Source organism: Anguilla rostrata, chromosome 1 (genome assembly GCF_018555375.3).
Source record: "Anguilla rostrata isolate EN2019 chromosome 1, ASM1855537v3, whole genome shotgun sequence".
NCBI classification, from domain to species: Eukaryota; Metazoa; Chordata; class Actinopteri; order Anguilliformes; family Anguillidae; genus Anguilla; species Anguilla rostrata.
The window spans coordinates 69,884,666-69,903,379 of NC_057933.1; the positions used below are offsets into that span (position 1 = coordinate 69,884,666).

An 18,714-nucleotide genomic window follows, 5' to 3' on the forward strand; every position below is an offset into this window, starting at 1 on the left:
TTTTTTTTTTGTCTGTGGTTGCTGGCATCTGAAAAGTGAATATCAGAGCACCATGGAGGATTTTACCTGATGTGACCTTGTGAGAACCTGCAACCTTTCTGACCAGACTGATTTTGCGAAGAGAGTGCACACAAAGTTCAAAATCATGGCTAAAATGGAGTAGGGTGAAACAGCCTTTGTAGACCGATGGCGTCACAGGCCAAAATGACAGAGTCTCCCAGGCTTCTTCTAGACTTCTCAACTTGTACTGAAACTAAAGCTGTAATTGTTCAGTATATTTGACAGACTGACTGTATCAGGGCTGGTCAGCTAAATGAATACCTTTTGAAACTGATTTAAAAGAGAATTATCTGCTATCTATAATTTATACAGTTGTAACATTTATATATCAATCTTTGTATATCAAAACTTGAAAACAGACTTACTTGCATGCAGTTTTTTCTATCATGCAATAAGTCTTCCTGCAGAAATTCTGTGGCAGTAAGTCATTAAGCCGAAGTCAGTATTAAACACTCCATCACAATCGGATCTGCATCGCACTTTATTGTTTTCTCATGGAACTTGTATTCTAAGACCACATTTTATATAAAAGAAATGCAAAGTAGAAACCGTACTCTAGCATGGTATAAATATACAATTTTCAAAAGAGCAGAACACAGAGACACTGACACAAAAAGCCTAGCCGACTGGCACACTGAGGAAGAGCTCTTACACTGACTGGCTGACGGGCACAGAACAGATCTAACAACACCAGCATCGCAGCACTTACACAATGCCTGACACTGACTGACTGACTGACTGACATGCTGAAGGCCTAACTCTTACACATAAAGACTAACCACTCTGATACACAATACAAACTGACTGACACTCTGAAACACCATCTCCCCGACTGGACGACGCGCTCAAGTTAAAAGCTAAGAATAGCCAATAGCAGGCAGTTGTACTCAGCCCCCGACAGGCGAAGTGACTCGAAGAGAAGGAGAAAGGAGGACGCTAGGGGCGGGGATTCTGTCCGTCACTCCCGTAAGTAGACCCGGGTGCACACCACCTCGTTGGCACTCATTGTCTGAAACACATTAAGGCACAGTCTGAGAGGAGGGGCAACCACAAAATAACACTAAATCCGCGTGAGCTTAATGCACACACAAACACACGCGTACTCAAAACATTTCACAGCGACAACTGATACAGGAAGTCATCAGACAAAAGACACCCAAGGACATTCTGCACATAATTACATGGATTTTCACACACGTGTTTTAAACCCCACACATACTACACATAACCAGAAATAACCTATTTTTAGTGTTTCACTCAAGGATGCTAATTTGAGGTTGAGTTTTTTGTCTTGGCTTGTAAACTTTGTTTGGTCATGGTTTTGTTCGCATATGTATGCTGTGCAATACACTCAAATGTAGGCCTAAGACCAAGATATTGGCCTGAGAAACAGTGGGTTCGACTCCTAACACAAAGTATTCAGTCTGAAAACATAAAAGGCAGTATGGTATAACTGCTATGATCACAAGCCAAAAGGAAGTTTCGATTTACCAGGATGAGCTCGCCGTCATTGGTTATCTCGCGGGTCCATGAAGTCTTGGGGCCTTCCCCCTTCTGCAGGACCTGCTCACAGCTGATCTTGTTTTCAGTCTCCCAGCGGGGATAACTCTGGAAAATACAGAGGGAGAGACATGCAGCTAGAAACGCTGACACTGCACATTCACCCCGACCCAGTCACAATGAGGAAACCGACTGGAAGAGTCATTGGCAAAAACAGCATGGGCAGATGTTAATACCATCACCTGCAGCTTCACAGTGACCATGATTGAGGACAGGAAAATTCTGGCATAAGATGAACTGTTGCAGGGGGATGTTCAGACGCATTTAAACTGCACGGACATGCTAACACTGTCTCCATTGTTACTGTTAAAGTGAACACTGCAGCAGAGTATTTGCTTTGGAGGCTATTTCTGCTGTAGAGCCAGAAGTCCATCTGTGTGTGCGTGCTTGCGTGTGTGTGAGAAAAGAGAGAGACCAAACAAGATCCTTCCCAGGAGATGAAGGGAGGGAGTGATTATATGATTACAAAAATGAATGCAGGCCCTTTCCGGAAAAAAAAAAAACAGGCATGGCCAATGAAGGAGAGAACAACTGAGCAATGGAAGGGTGGAGAGAAGAATGAGCCGAGGGAAGAAAAAAAAAATGGAGGGAGAAAGGCGAGCAAATGAAAGATAGACTGAGACATGAGAACGATGAACAAGAGCGAGCACGGAGAAAGGGATGGCTTGGACAAGGAGGAGAGGGGCAGGTGGAGGAAGGACGGTCAGGGCAGAGATGGAGAGGGAGCGCAGGGGATGAAGAGAAGGGCGGAGACGGAGGAGCGGCTGGGCGCGGCGGACGACGGCGGCGGCCGGTACCGTGCAGGGGCGGCCGTCCACGGTGCTCTCGCTGAAGGGCTCCCCCACGGTGAAGGAGACGTTGGTGGTGCGGATGGAGGTGGAGGTGCGTATGGACATGGTCTCCCCGTCCTGGGTGATCTCCACCGAGGGTTTGGACGCAGCGGCCACCGCGATCTTCCTCAGCATCATGTTCACCCCTAAGGAGCGGAAACGCATTCACATGTACCGCACGTCAGCATCGCTTTATACACAGTGGAACAAGACAACGCACGCCGTGTCTGGCAAGGTGCGGACCGAGGAACTTGCAAGCAAAACTGAAAAAGAAAGGTCTCACACTCTCTCCTCTGATGCAGTATTTAATAGCTATAAACGCTTTTTCTGCAAGCTTTTGCCTTTGTCAGGGCTTTGAGCCAAAGCTCTCTGCCGAAATGTTGGCTATTAAATACTGCATTGAAGAAAAGAATGTGCGAGCTTTCTTTTTCAGTTTTACACTTTTCATCACTTTATACCACACATCACTGGGTTATTATTACAAACTTTGTACATGCCATTGAGAAATTATTAAAGTTTGTGTCTTATATAAATCTGCCTGCCAAATATGGCATTATTTTATTATTTTGGAAGGTTATTGCAGAGTAAAGCTGCAGCTCTGTAGAGTCAACACTGTAACCACATCTCCGTGTTAATGGAATCTGGTATTGTCATCCAAATGACCCTACACACAGTGTATTTTATGAAGTGCTTCACGGTCACGAGAGAATTTCTCAAACTACCATTTATTAAGGGAAAACAAATGTAAATTATGTCAAATATTTTCTTTTTTGTCACTTTCTTGTAAATTCTCATTGTCGCAGTTCTCAAAGTTCAGTGGACACCAAGAACCGAGGTTCCTGATAGTCCCGGGGTATGGATGGTTCTCGAACTGTTTTTTGCAATGGAAAAAAAGCAACAGCACCAGTATTATTTATACACCGCTGACAGACAGCGTGGTTGCTGATAGCTGCAAGTTCAGGATTTAAAATTAAGAAGGGCAAGCTAGAGGAAGAGGATGCTGGGAAACAAGTATAAGCAGTGATCTCATTTGGGATTCAGGGAGCCAATTCACCAGGATGGAATCTCCTCTATGACATCAAATGGACAGGCTATCCAGCAAACACGATCCTCTGCAGAGACAAGCACAGCCGCCAACAAGGTGTTCCCGAAAAACAGCTGCACTGGCGCTAGCCATTTAGCAAGAAGTATGACTTCACCATTTAATCACCAGAAATCAATCGTGCCACATCAAATTCAACACACTGACCAAATAAACCCCAGCTCCACATAAAAGTAAGTGTTGAACTACATCCTATTTCCACCAGTACAACAGTTGTCTGACTGCTGTAGTGAGACTTTGATCATGGTGTGCGTGTGTGTGTGTGTGTGTGTGTGTGTGTGTGAGTGTGTGTGTGTGTGTGTGCGTGTGTGTGCGTGTGTAAGAGTGAGAGAGAGACGGAGGAGACAGAGCCTGTGTGTGGTTCTGTGAGGTTCGAGTGCAGAAAGAGGGGGAAGTTATTGGAGTTGCCCCAGGGGACTTGGTAATCTGTTACACCTTCCTGTCAGGAAGCAGAGATGGAGCAAGCCAGGGAAAATGGGGAAAAAGAGAGGGAATGGAAAGGATTGAGTGGGCAAAGGGTAGGAAAAAATTAGCTAGGGAGAGAGAGAGTGAGAAAAAGAAAGAGAAAGAGAGAGAGAGAGAGAGAGAGAGAGAGAGAGAGAGAGAGAGAGAAAGAGAGAGAGAGAGACTGTGAGTGTCCCAGTGTGAGTCCATTTGTCGAATTGAGTTTCACACTTCTCACCTCTCTCACATTCCCACCTGTCACAGTGTGTAAATATATACACACCAAGATGCCCCAGTTCACACACTGACAAACACTCACATAGGCCACACGCACAGAAACATGCACAAGCAGCGAGCCAACGATTGCCATTTATCATCTTTTTCAAATCAAGGTCCGTCCATTTTGGCCTGTATGTCAATAGCAAAGAAACGGCCACACACACACACACTCGCACACACACAGACGGTCAGGGTCAGGGTCAAAGGACAGAGGTCAGAGGAAGCATTTGGGACGGGGGGGGGGGGGGGGGGGGGGGGGTGTGGAGGGGGAGGGGGCGGTGACAGGTTGCATCCAGCTGTGCTCTGCCCTCTTAATGAAACCCAGAGGAACTGCGCCATTAGCCTCTGCCAGTCACAGCAGTGAAAGCACATGCATGTGAATCAGAGCGAGGAGGGGCAGCCTCCCCTGCTTGTGTGTGGGCTAAAACAGTTGTCAGTCAGTCAGTTTGTGCGACTGTGTGCGTTTTGTTAAGTGTTTGTGCGTGCACGCATGTGCGTGTGTCCGTGTGGGTCTCCTGGCTCCGTCAGAGAGAATAAGCACGTGCGTTAAAATGTCTATGTCCGTGTTCATGAGGACACAGACCAAGTGCGGTACATGGCGTTTACCTGCGACCTGGCACAAGCGCAAGTCATACAAGATGGAGCATAACGAAACATACAGGCCGGTTAGTCTTCTCCACCACGTTTGTCCTCTAACCCGCATTCCAACTCCTCCTCTCCTTTCTCTTTCTGGGTGAATTCAATTTCCCTCTCTGCCGTTTCTCCCTTCAGTCTCACGCCCACCCCCCCTCCCCCCCCCCCACCCTCAGCCTCTCTGCCACACACGCACATTCCCTCCCACCCTCCACTGCATGCACTCACTGCCCCTTAGATGCTCCACCCTTCCCATTTCAGTCCTTACCAACCTTTTCCATCTCTCCATCAGTCTGTTTCATTCTGCTTCATCTTCAGTCCAGCCCAGGGCTGCCAAACCCTGCTCCTGGAGATTTGTCTCCCGTCCTGTGGATTTTCACTCCAACGCTGACAAAGCACACCGCATTCAACAGCTAGAGCTCTCCTTGAGCTGCTAATCAGTAGAATCAGGAGTACCAGATAAGGGTTGAAATGAAAACCTACAGGATGGCTCTCAGGAACACGGTTGGGCAGCCCTGATCTATCCTATCTAACCACCTCTCTCTCTCTCTCTCTCTCTCTCTCTCTCTCTCTCTCAGCATGGTGTCCACTACCCTACATGAGTTTAATGAGGGATGAGTGGAGCGACATATTTATGGTAATTGGCGCGTCAGTCAAACCAGGAAATTGAAATGCAATGATGAGACGCTGACTCTGGCTGAACAATAGTGGCATTTAAGAGGTATTTAAAATACATAGACCGAAAGGCACGCACACTGGCACACAGCAGTAGTATTGAATAACATGCACGCACACACAAAACACACAATGTCCCGCAACAAACACATACATACCAATGCGTCAATGCGCAAATGCAGAAAAAGACAAGAAACAGAACACACATTTATCCATAAGGAAACACTGACAGCCATGCACCACGCATACACGCGCACCCTGCATGACTGTCTGAACGGGCATTGTCTGTTCCTCTAAATGTTCATGCAAAACAGGTTTTAGTGGAGAATGGAGATAGTAGAGACACACGTTTCTATACTTGAGGATGTTATAAAAATAGATATCTTCCAGCTATACAAAAGCTACAAAGCGTAAAGCTTAAAAAAGCTCTGAAATCTATATACAAAGAGCTTTGTAAATGTTGTCTGTTCTAATTTCTCTTGATGCTGCATGCTGCATCAATCTCTTCACATCACACATCCATACACACGCGGCGATTCTAACGCTCCTCGCACAGTGACACAGACAGATGTGCTACCGTTTGTTCCATTGTGTTCGGAGTGGAGTGGGGGCAGTTACTGAATTTTCGTGTTTGACTGAATGACAAAGACCCCCTACCCCTCCGATGCTGAGACTGCACAGCTGTGAGTGTGTGTGCGCCTGTTCGCCCGCATGTGAGATGAATGAACAATGATTCAAGTACACGCTTTAATATAAATTGCAAGGTTAATTTGCAAAGACTATCATCCATACTATAACTACCATCAGCAAATCACCGCCATCAGTAGCAGCATCATCGTCGCTTACCCAATGCTTTCAGAAGTTCATCGAAGTTCTCAGAACTTTTCATTTTCCAAGTTCCAGCGAAATCAGGAATTTTGCGATCCATGTTTCAGGCTAGTTTGCACGGGAATTATTATTAAAATATTAAAACCGCAATATTTGTAAGTACAATTTAATGCTGGGGTGCTCAGGTAATTTGTTATCTTGATTTAGAAAAGGTCTGACCCTGTCTTTGCACTTTTATTTCCGATTTGCTCGAGTTCCGTTACTTTCCCCGTCCTGAGTGTTGTCTTTTAGTCTCTCAGAAATTCTTCTCTTTCTTCGTGGCTATTCAACCTTTTCTAACGACCTCTCCCTCTCTAACCCTCTCTATCTACACAGATCCTTATCACGGCGGTCTGTCACTGCATGTTTCAAATGGCAGCGGTATGAATGGGATGGAATGGAAAAATAGCCGCTAATTTTACTGCCTAAGACACACCCCATTTTGATTCTAACCACGCCTTCACATAATTATGACTCCTCCCCTTTCGCGCAGACGTCCCAATAGAGACCCAATATTTAATACTGCGCCCCACCCCCCGGTGAACATGTGCGTTCAAGAGGCGCCTAAAAACCTCCCAACAACTTCGTTTTTAATCTCGCCGCTTTCAAAAGAGTAAAGTAAAGGGCCGCGCCCGTACACGCTGGCAAATGATGTAGATTTGTAAGGTATTATTACAGGATTATCATTTTCACTTACGAGGATAGGCAAAACACTGGTGCTGTTTATGCAAGAAGGAAGAAAAGGTGAAATGCAGGACAGTGACTCGCAACAAATCGCGACGGGAGTGTCCGTGTTTATTATGATCAATGTAAACAGACATTTAAAAAAACGAAACCAATGAAAAGCTAGTGTCGGTGCCCTCCCGGTCTAAATGCGTTGTAGGAATAAAGTCGCTCGCGACGGGTCAAACCGGAACCCTGGCAAAATCAGATCGATAAAGATCAATTGAAAGAAAAAGCCTTGAGGCGACAAATGAAAGGGAATAGGAGCAGGAAATAAATATGGGATGTCAGTGGCTGGAGGGGGAGCAGCCGGGGCGTCCTGCTGTTCGGGCGTAAGAAAGGAGAGAGAGAGAGGACAAGATTTGGCTGCGAACGACAGGCTGGAAAGGCAAGGAAGCAGGCATGAGTGGGGAAGGGCACTAATATAGCAAAGGGTCATGGAGACCGTAGATGATGGATGGCAGCAGGGACAATGGGAGCCTTTACCATTGACTATTGATGGATGATCTTCTTCGCGCAACGCACACCCCCTCCAGATTATTAGCCCGTTACCGAGACAACCACGAGCAAACACCTACCCTTCATGGCCACACAGGCACAAATACATAGTGGCACTGGATACTATAATGTCCCATCATTCGTAGCTATTTGACAGGACACAATGGACTACTGTAGTTGGCAGTGGCATGCGTTCAGTGCAATCCCACACTACTTAACGCACTGTTACAATAACATAGAACAATGCCGCGTATCAAATGGACGGTGCGAAGTGATACGCATGTATCATTGTTACATTATTAGCACAACGTGTTAACATGATATATTTAAAGACTGCTCCGCCAATTCACGGATACGTTTGATGTTATCAAAGTACGCAACTTGTGTTTTCAAGTACGTGGAATCCCGATGAGGTTAAAAGATACCCCCTGCACTCTATTCACCCCGCTTTGCACAATAGATTCATGTCTTCACAGGTTCCTTTTAAGGGAACGACAGACCGCAATTATAAGCTTCCCACATCACCACCACGATCTCGCTTTTTTTTGCTCCGCCGTCACTCACATGCATTTTGGCCCGCGTCTGTTGGCTCTTATTGCATAACATTGACATCCCTCACATATTAATTTCAGTTGCGATCAGGTTGAACTGTGCGCGCCTATAGGGTGAATACTACTGGTGAATAAACACTGGAGGTTAAGTGTGCCATGTTTGAGAGTCAAGTTTGCTGGTTTTTTTTGCGCAGGTACCTGCACATGTTTTGTTTTTTCTTAAAGCTTATTTAGCAGAAATTATATAAGCAATGCAACTTAATTATATTTGCCTGGAGGGCCTTTTGCAATTGTACAAAATATGTTCCCTGCATATGGAAGTGGTGTTATCACATCACTATTTAATTAAAAGACAACAATATCTATTATTGAAAAAAATGTGTTACATTATTTTGTTTACTGTTCTAATAATGAACTTCTGTGCTGGACAGATTGCACAATTTAAGTACTTATGAAAGCATAGGCCACCTTACCCAGGAGACTTATTAGATCAATTGTACTTTAAGACCAAGTGTCTTAGCAGTGGTTTAGCTAAACAGCAGAACATTACATTATAGACATTTAGCATACACCCTTATCCAGAGCGACTTACACAACTTTTTACACGTTTAGAACATCTGCAGATTTGTATACTTGTTGTAGAGTGTGTAAAGTGTAGTTCAGATCAACAATAGTGTGCATTGAAAAATTATGAATTGTGGAAAATTGCTATTGTACCCTTCACAGTAAAGTACAGGGCAATTTAAAAACAGCTGTTCACTCTGGATATGAACTGATGTTGATTGTATTGTGCCGCTGTTTGTTGTTGCAAGACTTTGGTTTGGAACATGCTGGATAAATATGCAAATGAGAGAGTGTGTCATTAATCCACAGAGGGAGTGACAACCAGACATGCAAGTGGACCTATCTGTCACCCACCCGCCCCCCGCAACACTCTCTCACTCTCTCACTCCCTCCCTCCCTCCCTATCTCTTTTGTTCTTTTGTGCTGGTGTGACACATTCTTTGAAAACATTGTTGAGAGAGAGAGAGATAGGAGAGAGAGAGAGAGAGAGATAGGAGAGAGAGAGGGGGGGGGAAGAAGGGTCTGAACAAGGGAAAAGTGAATAAGTCAGTGACCACAGTCTGGGTCATTTTTAAACACCATTGTTCTTTTGGTCAAAGTGAGGGAGTGCGAGGCTGACAGAAACAAAGAGAGGCAGAGATCAAAGGTAAAAAAGAGAATGACAAAGATAGACAGGGAGAGAGAGAGGGGTGGAGTGAGTGCCAGGGAGATGTAAAATGAGACTATAATCTTTCTTTCTGAGTGTACAGAAATATTTACTGCCCCACTGCCAAGAAGCTCCGTTCTTCTCCCTCCCTCCATCTCTCTCTCCCTCTTTTCACACTCCCGCTCCACCACTCTCTCCTGCCAAAGCCAACTCAGCTCGGTAGATTGTAACTGAATCCTGACAGTGGAAACTGTCTCTCTCTCTCCCTCTTTTTCTCACACACACACGCACACACCACATTGCAAAAAATTTCTGATGGTATTGCCTTTTTTCTTATTTGAATTCACTTTGCCAATAAAACTATTTGAATTTGGTGAAGTCTCTATCTCCCTTGATTGACCTCCCTGTCCCTCTCTTCCCCTGTGCTCAGTGGAACTAAAAAAGTGAGAAAAAGAATGTGAAAGAATAGAAGTGGAGGAGAGAAAGAATAACTCCCATGATTTAAGTTTCTATGTGATGAACTGTCCCTGGTTCTCAGTTTTACCTCAGATTTTTTCTTCTCCCAATTAGCATTTTATTCCCTCTTCTACTCCCACTGTTCCCCTTGATTCTCTCTACAGTACCGGCGTTCTGTTCACTGCTTCTCCAACACAAACTCAAGTTTGTATTCATGCACCACTTAACACTCAAAGGGCACATTGTGTCACCATCTTTGCAGTGACTTCCCGTTGATCTCCATTACATTTCCTACTTCCTGCTCCGTAAAATGACCTGCATGCACAGTGAGTAATAAGCACAGAAGGAGCATGAAGGGATTCTACTGATCCCCAATAAGCGAATCACCGTACGTGCTACGGCTAAAACACACAGCCCTGGTGCTATGAGGTTTATCGCCCGAATAACCCTTATGAAAACCTGACACTGTAACCCTATACCTAACCGTGACCTTGACCCTGCCGGCGTTCCTTAACCCCAGAGGAAATGCTTCAGAAATGCTCTGATCCATTTTCTGTCTGCATTTTTGTGAAGCACACAGAGCAGCGTCCTCAGACAATGCGTCCATCTATTGATAGGCAGGATTGCCCAGATTACACATTCGCCCTCATAAACATGAAGCAAACAGCCACTTCTCTGTAGATTGTTTTCTTGGCACTCCCCTGGTCCATGTGGGTTTGATTAGGGACCAGTACGGCAGGATTCAGCCATTTGGGAAAGGGAATGAAGGCGGGAGAACAAGAAGGACCAGGGGCAGACGACTGGGAGAGGGCAGCTTGAATGCGCTACTGATAATCACAGTTTCATACGGAGTCACACTCATATTCCTGTGTATGTGCGTGTGTGTGTGTGTGTGTGTGTGTGTGTGATTGTGCGTGTTCAGGTTTGTGTGTCTGTATGTGTGTGTGTGTGTGTGGGTGTGTGTATGTGTGTGCAGGTTTGTGTGTCTCTGTGTGTGTGTAGGTGTGTGTGTGTGTGTGTGTGTGTGTATGCATGGGGTTGGCCATATGTGTGCATGTGTATACCTTCATGTTGGTTTTTTACATTGTCAATCTCAATACAGTGTGATATAAGGAATCACTGAAAAATGGAAGGAGAAGGTTAGAAATGTTAGAACTTTGAAAATGAAGTGCACAAAAGGTTAAGCAGAGGGCAGCCTGTTATTCTTTCTGTAACCACTCCTGTTGTTTTAAATCTCAGACTGCCAACACATTTGTTTCTTGTTTGGTTTCCCTCCTGGATGGAATCTCGGTTTACAGGAATTAGTCATCGCATAATTACCATGACTCTTCATCCTGGGGCCTGGCTCTACAGAATGCAATGATACAAACATCATAGTCACGATTGCTATTGGTTCTGTTGTTGTTATTAGCAGTAGAGGTATGTAACATTTGTGTCATTGCCATATTATATGTGTGCATCTATCTGTCATGGCTGTATGTTTGTCTGTACCTGCGCACGTTGCTGTGTCGGTGTGCGCAGCTCGTTTCTGGCCTGCAGATGTTAAGGGAATGTTGGCCAGACTTTATAAACCACGTTTTGTTCCTTTTTATTCCTTCATTATTCTTCCCTTCGACCTTTTCGTGTTTCCAATTATCGTGCCCCTTCGTAATGAGGTGCGCTGGGGAGAGAGCGAAAGAGGGAAGGAGCGAGGGTGGGAGAGAGGGAGAGACAAAAGGAAGGGGTAGGTGCACTTAAGGAGTTTGGAGGAAGGCCACAAAGAAAGTTTAGGATAGAGAAAAAGAAAAGAATGCAGAGGGGAAAATAGACAGGAAGAGAAGGAAAAATGTAGATGGAGTGAAAGAGAAATCTATGAAGAGAAATCGCTGGGCTGGAAAAAGAGGATGAGAGAAATTCAGAGGGAGAGGGTTGGAGATGTGGAGAGAGAGGGTGAGAAGGAAAATAAGCCCTGGTTCCCATGATTTCACCTGGTTTCATGTATGCTATGTTATTTTTTCGTTTCCATTGTATTTTTGCCAGAGGAGTTCAATAAAAGTGTAGCCCCGGCTCTTTATCCCCCTCCCCCTCCCTTTGTCCCTCTCCTCCCCTCCATTGCTTTTCACTCTTCGCTCATTCATTCTGCCTGCTCCCTTTTCCCTCCTTTCCCTGCGTACAAACGATTGTTTTCTCATTTCTGGCCTTCGTAGCGTTTTTTTGTTGCGTGCCGTGCGTGTTTGCTGCTGATAAATTCAATTCTTTCTTGGGCATAAACGCGTTGACTGATGTCCGCGCTGACTGCCATCCCGACCCGCTGCATCTCCGTCTGTTCCGAACCCGGGCTCCTCTGACAGCTGGATGAAGGAAGGTTACTCCCTGACACGCGAGACGACCAGAGAAAGTGCGATCAGCGCGGCGGCCTCTTCAGCTGGCTGATCCTAGCGCGCACGGAAGACTGGCATGCTTGACTAGGAAGTGATTGACAGACTGATAGATTTGCATGCTTAGTATGTTAAGCCCTTTGACTTGCAGTCTGGACTCTTTCCAGCAGCTATGGCATTCAAAGGAAGACTGGAACACAGTAAAATGTTGTGTTAAATCCCACTTTGACTCAATATGCAATACTCTGTTAGAGTTGAGTTAACACTGGACATTTCACTGTGGCCAGGCCATAAACACGCAGTCTCACAGTCATCTCTCTTCACCGAGTGCCTGCTGCAGCTCATATCAAGTTTGAAACTTTTGATCTACTAGCCTACAGCACAGTGAATGTGACAGCATGCTGTAGGCTAGTCAAACCTCTAATCAATTTCAACACCACACAGCCAGATCTCACTGTTCCACAACCTTGGGGTGACTGGCTCTCCCCTCCTTGCATGGTTGCTTCTCCCAGTCACGAACCCTGCCTATACCAGCTCGACAGTGGTGGAATGAACTTCCCAAAATGGTCAGAACAGCAGAATCATTGGCTGCATTACAAAGCAGACTAAAGGCCCACGTCTTCAGACTGCACCTTGTATTCCCTCCCCTCCCCACCGTGTATTGCTCCCAACTTCTGTACTAATTCATGTTATTGTACATTTTATGGTTTTTATGTTTGTCGTTTGGGCTTGTTATAAATTTTAGTTTTTATGTATTGTGAATTAGTTCTTGATTTCTTGGTGAACATCATTAACTGGCACTCGTGCTTCAGTGATGCTGCATCTTTACTCTCTGGTCTGGGAATGTTGTTAGCCAGGGCTGGTACCACTGCTCATATTTAATCAGGTGAATGAGCCTAAGTAAGTCACTCAAGATAAGAGTATCTGCTAACTTAATGGGATCCAATGATCCATCCATCCGTCTATTATCTAAGCCGCTTATTCCTGATCAGCTTCAGGGGAGGGGGGTTGTTCCCAGCATGCATTGGGCGAGAGGCAGGAATACACCCTTAGTCAGGCTGCCGATCCATTCTGTTTGAATGTATGCTCAATTTTGTTATGTGTCAGTATGCTCTGTGAATATTAATTTCAGAAATGTATTTTAAGTGAGTAAGAAATTTTTAAACAAATGAGTTGAATCTCAGAGAAAGAGAATGAGAGAAGCTTTGAAATGAAAATACATTTTTAAGAAAGAAGGGGTACACATTCTTGTAGCTTGTAATACAATGGTCACACATGGAGAGGGAGTAAGAGGAGGGGGCGGGAGAGTAAGACTGTGCAAATGAGAGTGAAATTCTGTTTGTCCTCTGGTGTTTCACATGTTCCGTGCCATGCTTTGGCAATGCAAATGCATATCTTTTTTTATGCCAATAAAGCATTTTGAATTTGAATTAGAATTTGAGTGACAGTGGGTGGAAAGGTCCAGACGAGTGCAGGTGGAGAAAAAAAGATGAATTTGTTCATGTCGGCACCACTGTCTAATAATTTTGTACAATGACAAGCTTATTTGGACTTGAGTTTCTCTGGACCAGCGGCTAGGAGGTAGCGACAACAGGTTGCTAATGTGCACCACCTGGTGGTGATGAGGAGGTACTAAATGATTTGCGCTTCATGCTGGGATCATTATTTAATTCAGTGGTTCTTGCTCACCTTGAGGGACAGGTGCAGTAGTCTGTGTCCCTGCATGTTCAATGGGTTTGGTTTCAACAGACTGAAACCAGTCGTTCAGGTTATTTTTAATCAATACAGCTCATTGTTTTAAACTTCTTTTCTCCCTTTCTTACTGGATCATTCTTTGTCTTTTTCTTCTTCTCTTTCTTCGGCTTCTTCTTCATCTTCTTATTCTTCTTCTACTGCCTGTTCTTCTTCTTTGACTTCTTCAGCCCTATTACAGATCACTGGGTAGGAGGAGACTTGCAGTAATGTAGTAAAGATGCTTGATTGTGCTAGAAGATGACAAGTATGTAATGGGTTTTATTCACATATGGCTCGTTGTCAATGGCCATTCGCACACAAATCTCGATACATGTCCCCACATTTATTCATTCAGATGAACCACAACAAGCCAAATAATTTTCACATAATAGGCATTGCTTAATGTGAATGGAACAACTCTGCCCCCTCTCCCCGTGCGGACAGAAGCGGAATTTCCTGCTGTGACACTTTCTTCATCTCAATCTGTAACTCTCTCTGCCTTTGCAGTGTCTGAATAAAGTGGGGAAACCATCTTCTCATTAACTGTGACAATGATGTGTGAATGTGGCGTGTGCAATCCGTGCTAACCCTTTTTTTAAAGTTTCTTTGCTATACGTTTGTGAATTGTGTGTGTGTGTGTGTGTGCATGTACATGTGCATGTGTATATGTATTATGTAAATGTATTTTTATACATTTTCTCTTGTCTTCTTGCTACTGTCTGCAATTCCCTATACAGTAGAGCACCAGCAGCTTCTACTGGGGTTTATACACAGTTTTGATACAAAGAGGAAATGACCAAACTGGTACTCTTCAGTTCCTCACACACTCTCTTTTTTGACCAAACTTCCTCTCCGGAAAGACACCTTTCACGACAGCCAGCCAGGTGGCTGTGGAGGAGTCTGTGCTGTGTGTCTCCTGTGCTGTGTGTCTCCTGTGCTGCATGTCCCCTGTGCTGTATGTCTCCTGTACTGCATGTCTTCTGTGCTGTACAGCATGTCTCCTGTGCTGCATGTCTCCTGTGCTGTACAGTATGTCTCCTGTGCTGCATATATCCTGTACTGCATGTCTTCTGTGCTGTACAGCATGTCTCCTGTGCTGCATGTCTCCTGTGCTGTACAGTATGTCTCCTGTGCTGCATATATCCTGTACTGCATGTCTTCTGTGCTGTACAGCATGTCCCTGTGCTGCATGTCTCCTTGCTGTACAGTATTCCCCGTGGTCTGTATGTCTCCTGTGCTGCATGATATACCTGTACTACATGTCTCCTGTGCTGACAGTATTCTCCTGTGGCTGACATGTCCTGGCTTGCTATACAGTATGTACTCCAGTGCTGCTTATGTTCTGTGGTACAGTATATCTCCTGTGCTGCATGTCTTCTGTGCTGTACAGTATGTCTCCTATGCTGCATGTTTCCTGTGCTGTACAGTATGTCTCCTGTGCTGCATGCCTCCTGTGCTGTACAGTATGTCTCCTGAGCTGAGTGTTTCCTCTGCTGTATGTCTCCTGTGCTGAGTGTTTCCTGTGCAGCATGTCTCCTGTGCTGTATGTCTCCTGTGCTGTATGTTTCCTGTGCTGTATGTCTCCTGTACTACATATCTCCTGTGCTGTATGTTTCCTGTGCTGTATGTCCCCTGTGCTGTATGTCTCCTGTGCTGTATGTCCCCTGTGCTGTATGCCTCCTGTGCTGTACAGTATGTCTCCTGTGCTGTATGGGTATCATTGCAATGTAGGCATATCTGAGCAGAGACAGTCCGCCGAATCTGCTTGGTCACCAGACTGTTATAAGAAGATCAGAAAATGATGATGAGAAGGCCATTCAGCCCACTTATGCTCACCATTTACCAACAGACTAGAGAGTTTTCACCATTGTATTGAGCCTGAACTTGAATATTCCGTGGGTCTCTGCCTCTAATACATGACCCTTTATGAAAATAACCCATGACCAAGTGCAGCATCTACCACATTTCATTGTGGTATTTTGAATACCAGTTTCAATTTAGGTGACAATTTAGGTTTTTTAGAAAACCCAGAACGTGTTCAGCCGAACTTTGCTTTTATTAATGTGCACTGTGGCAGGGTGCCATCGTTGGCTGGTGAGTGGTGACACAACATAGCTCAGTCACAGGAAAATAACTACTTGATAAAAAAAAGACTGATTTATAACCACACTCAAAACATGTACTGTTCACAAGCAAAACCGCACATAAGAAACGGTAAAAGTGAGGCGGGAAGCAAATGTACTAGATTACGCACAGTAGCTGTACACAACAGGCATTGACAACTGAACAACCTGCAGCGAAACGGCTGGAAACAGAAATCTCACACCAAGCGTGTTTGATTTTCGAAACCATTTGATTAGAATGTCACGTGCTCGAATTAGCACCTCAGCTTACACTTCCTCTGTGTCCACAGATGTCAGCAAGGCGCTTAAAAAGAGGAAGAGAGTAATATAGGCTACACACCTAACTTCACCTATTGAGTGAGCAAGTACGTACACATGTATTTATATATCATAGTATGAATGTAGACACAACTTCAGCAATAACATCAGTAAATTCCCACTATCCATGAGACTTAGCCATCACTCCTTCCTTTTTATTTTTTTGCTGAAAAGCCTGAATCAAATCAATCACTCTGTGGGGTTTGGCTCTTTGGTCCCAAACTCCGCACAAAGTCCATCAGTGAATATAGGTGTAGCATTACAAAAAGGCATTGGATTAAATATCTTTATTTTTCAGTGCTGTGAAGCGATCTTTGCGAAAATGGATTCTGAATGTGAGCTTACAGCTACAGCAACGCAGACCATAGAAAAATTAAGAAAAGCGCGGAAGTCTTTGTTGCCCTTATGCCTGGGTGTATGGCAGAGGGAGCACCCGAGCAGTCTGGATCGTTTTCCTTGGGAACCACGTCTTCGGGATTTTTCTGGTAGTGGACAGGTTGGCACATCTTTTCGATTTCTTCACAGGCGAGAATGATGTGCTTCGACTCACGTATAATACGCTCCACGTGACAAGTCTCATTATTGACTGTCAGAGTAATGAAAGAGAAGTTCGCTTTGCTGATACACAGATTTTGCCGGTAAATCTTTCCCCCTGCGGGCGAGCAGACGTCGTTGATTCTCTGCATGTCGCGATAAGGGAAGAATGACTGGACCGGTCTTTTGCAGAAGCTGTTGTTTCTTAAAAAAGCTCCCCAGTCTTTTTTATCGCCGCCCTCTGGGGCTCCTGCATTGACGTGCCGATTGATGAAGGTGTTATGGGCTTCCTGGTAGGGTGCAGGCATGCAGGGCTGCAGGTTGTGATCTATAGCGCTGACCAGAGCGAGGTGGAGGCAGAGCGCGGGGAAAACGGCGAACTTCATCCTGACTACCTGCCGGGGAGAAATACAGCGCACCAGTACTGCACCCACACCGAGGAGAACCGTGGATAACAATTGAAAATATTAAATTATCGAACACATGATAAAATTACAGCTATCTGGCTAACGTTAATGTTTTAGAGCCCAGTATAAGCGGCTAGTTAAAACACAATGACACAGTATACAGTATACTCTAAATAAATAATTTAAAAGCTGTCAAAGGTCATCAAATGAGGGACCCAAGCTTCAAATGATACCGTTACCACAAAAAAAAAAAAAACCATAGGACTGAAAAACGGTGCTATTATTTGATTGAAATTGAAGCCATTCAACAAAGTAGCCTTGAAAATATAAAAAGAAGCATACCGTTCAGGGAGGTGCCAATGCTCACAGCTATATGAGCAGAAATGTAAGTTTCAGTTCAAGGATTACCCGTTGTGTGTGTGCTCGTATGTGTGTTTGTGTGTGCATGGGTTGTGTGGTCTGTGTGTACAGGGTGGGTCTGGGTGTGTGTGCATGTGGGTGTGTCTGCATGTGGCTGACCATGTGCGTGGGTTTCTATGGATAATTCTATTAAAGAAATTATGTTTAATTCTTCCTTCAAAATGCAGTACTGATCATTGCACTGAATAAGAGCGTCTGCAAACTGATTGTAATGTAAATGTAATGTAGAAAGATTTAAATATAATTAAAAAAATATCTGCTATTAATTATTTTCATGCACTAACAGAACATTGCACAGTATTGGGACCTCTGTTCGTTATTTATATGAATGGTCTTGATATAGTGTGGGAAATAAATATAGATGTACTCAAAAAACACAAGCCCATTGTATTGGGAAAGATATGTAGTTAGAGAGCACAGGCCCAGTGTATATGGGAAAGGAATGTATTAATGAGCACCAGCTGTCTCCTCCCTGACGTATCATCCGGCTAGCAAAGGAGGAAGGATACAGGTGGACCAAGGTCGACCTTAGCCATAAGATTAACAACCGGCAGCAGGGAAGCGCTTCATACTAAAATAGGTGCGATTAGAACAAACACGTAAAACACACATAATTTCTGCCCTGCTAATTAAGCTGTATACAAGCACATCTGTGGAACTAACGGAAGCTTCTGCCTTTTCCAGAAAATGTGTTGTCAGAATGTGATTTATGATAGAAGGGGGAGGGAGATTCAAGTGGGAGACGAGCACTGTCGTTTTTAAGGAAGGAAGGGGCTGATAAATAATGGTGTCCGAGAATTGGGTGTCAAATAATAATAATGGTGTCAAAAACATTACGTAATTAACAAAAATTAAGTAGGAAGAACTAGATTTAAGCTACGCAACAGGAGGAGTTAGAAAAATGGATAAAAGAAGCAGTTGGCCCCAGGGGAG

General features: G+C 44.5%; 1 protein-coding gene and 1 long non-coding RNA gene across 2 annotated transcripts; both read right to left on the reverse strand.

The window, feature by feature from the left end:
- Positions 1–528: 528 nt before the first annotated feature.
- Positions 529–6,854, reverse strand: crabp2a (cellular retinoic acid binding protein 2, a). Its single transcript, XM_064296492.1, has 4 exons — positions 6,430–6,854; positions 2,418–2,596; positions 1,552–1,668; positions 529–1,069 (listed from the first exon to the last, which is right to left on the reverse strand). The coding sequence occupies exons 1-4, from the start codon at positions 6,509–6,511 to the stop codon at positions 1,019–1,021; spliced, it is 429 nt and encodes a 142-aa protein (XP_064152562.1). The 5' UTR covers positions 6,512–6,854; the 3' UTR covers positions 529–1,018.
- A 9,162-nt stretch (positions 6,855–16,016) lies between these two features.
- On the reverse strand, positions 16,017–18,487 carry LOC135233195 (uncharacterized). Its single transcript, XR_010323781.1, has 2 exons — positions 17,704–18,487; positions 16,017–17,349 (listed from the first exon to the last, which is right to left on the reverse strand). It is a non-coding gene; the product is annotated as an uncharacterized LOC135233195 (long non-coding RNA).
- Between the last annotated feature and the right edge of the window lie 227 nt (positions 18,488–18,714).

Bases quoted from the DNA above. Each gene is read 5' to 3' on its own strand.
- crabp2a (XM_064296492.1), bottom strand. From the start codon at position 6,511: ATGGATCGCAAAATTCCTGATTTCGCTGGAACTTGGAAAATGAAAAGT. The intron at 1,669-2,417 runs GTACCGGCCGCC...TGTATTTTCCAG, and splicing joins TGGACGGCCGCCCCTGCACG to AGTTATCCCCGCTGGGAGAC. The intron at 1,070-1,551 runs GTAAATCGAAAC...AATGTGTTTCAG, and splicing joins ATGACGGCGAGCTCATCCTG to ACAATGAGTGCCAACGAGGT.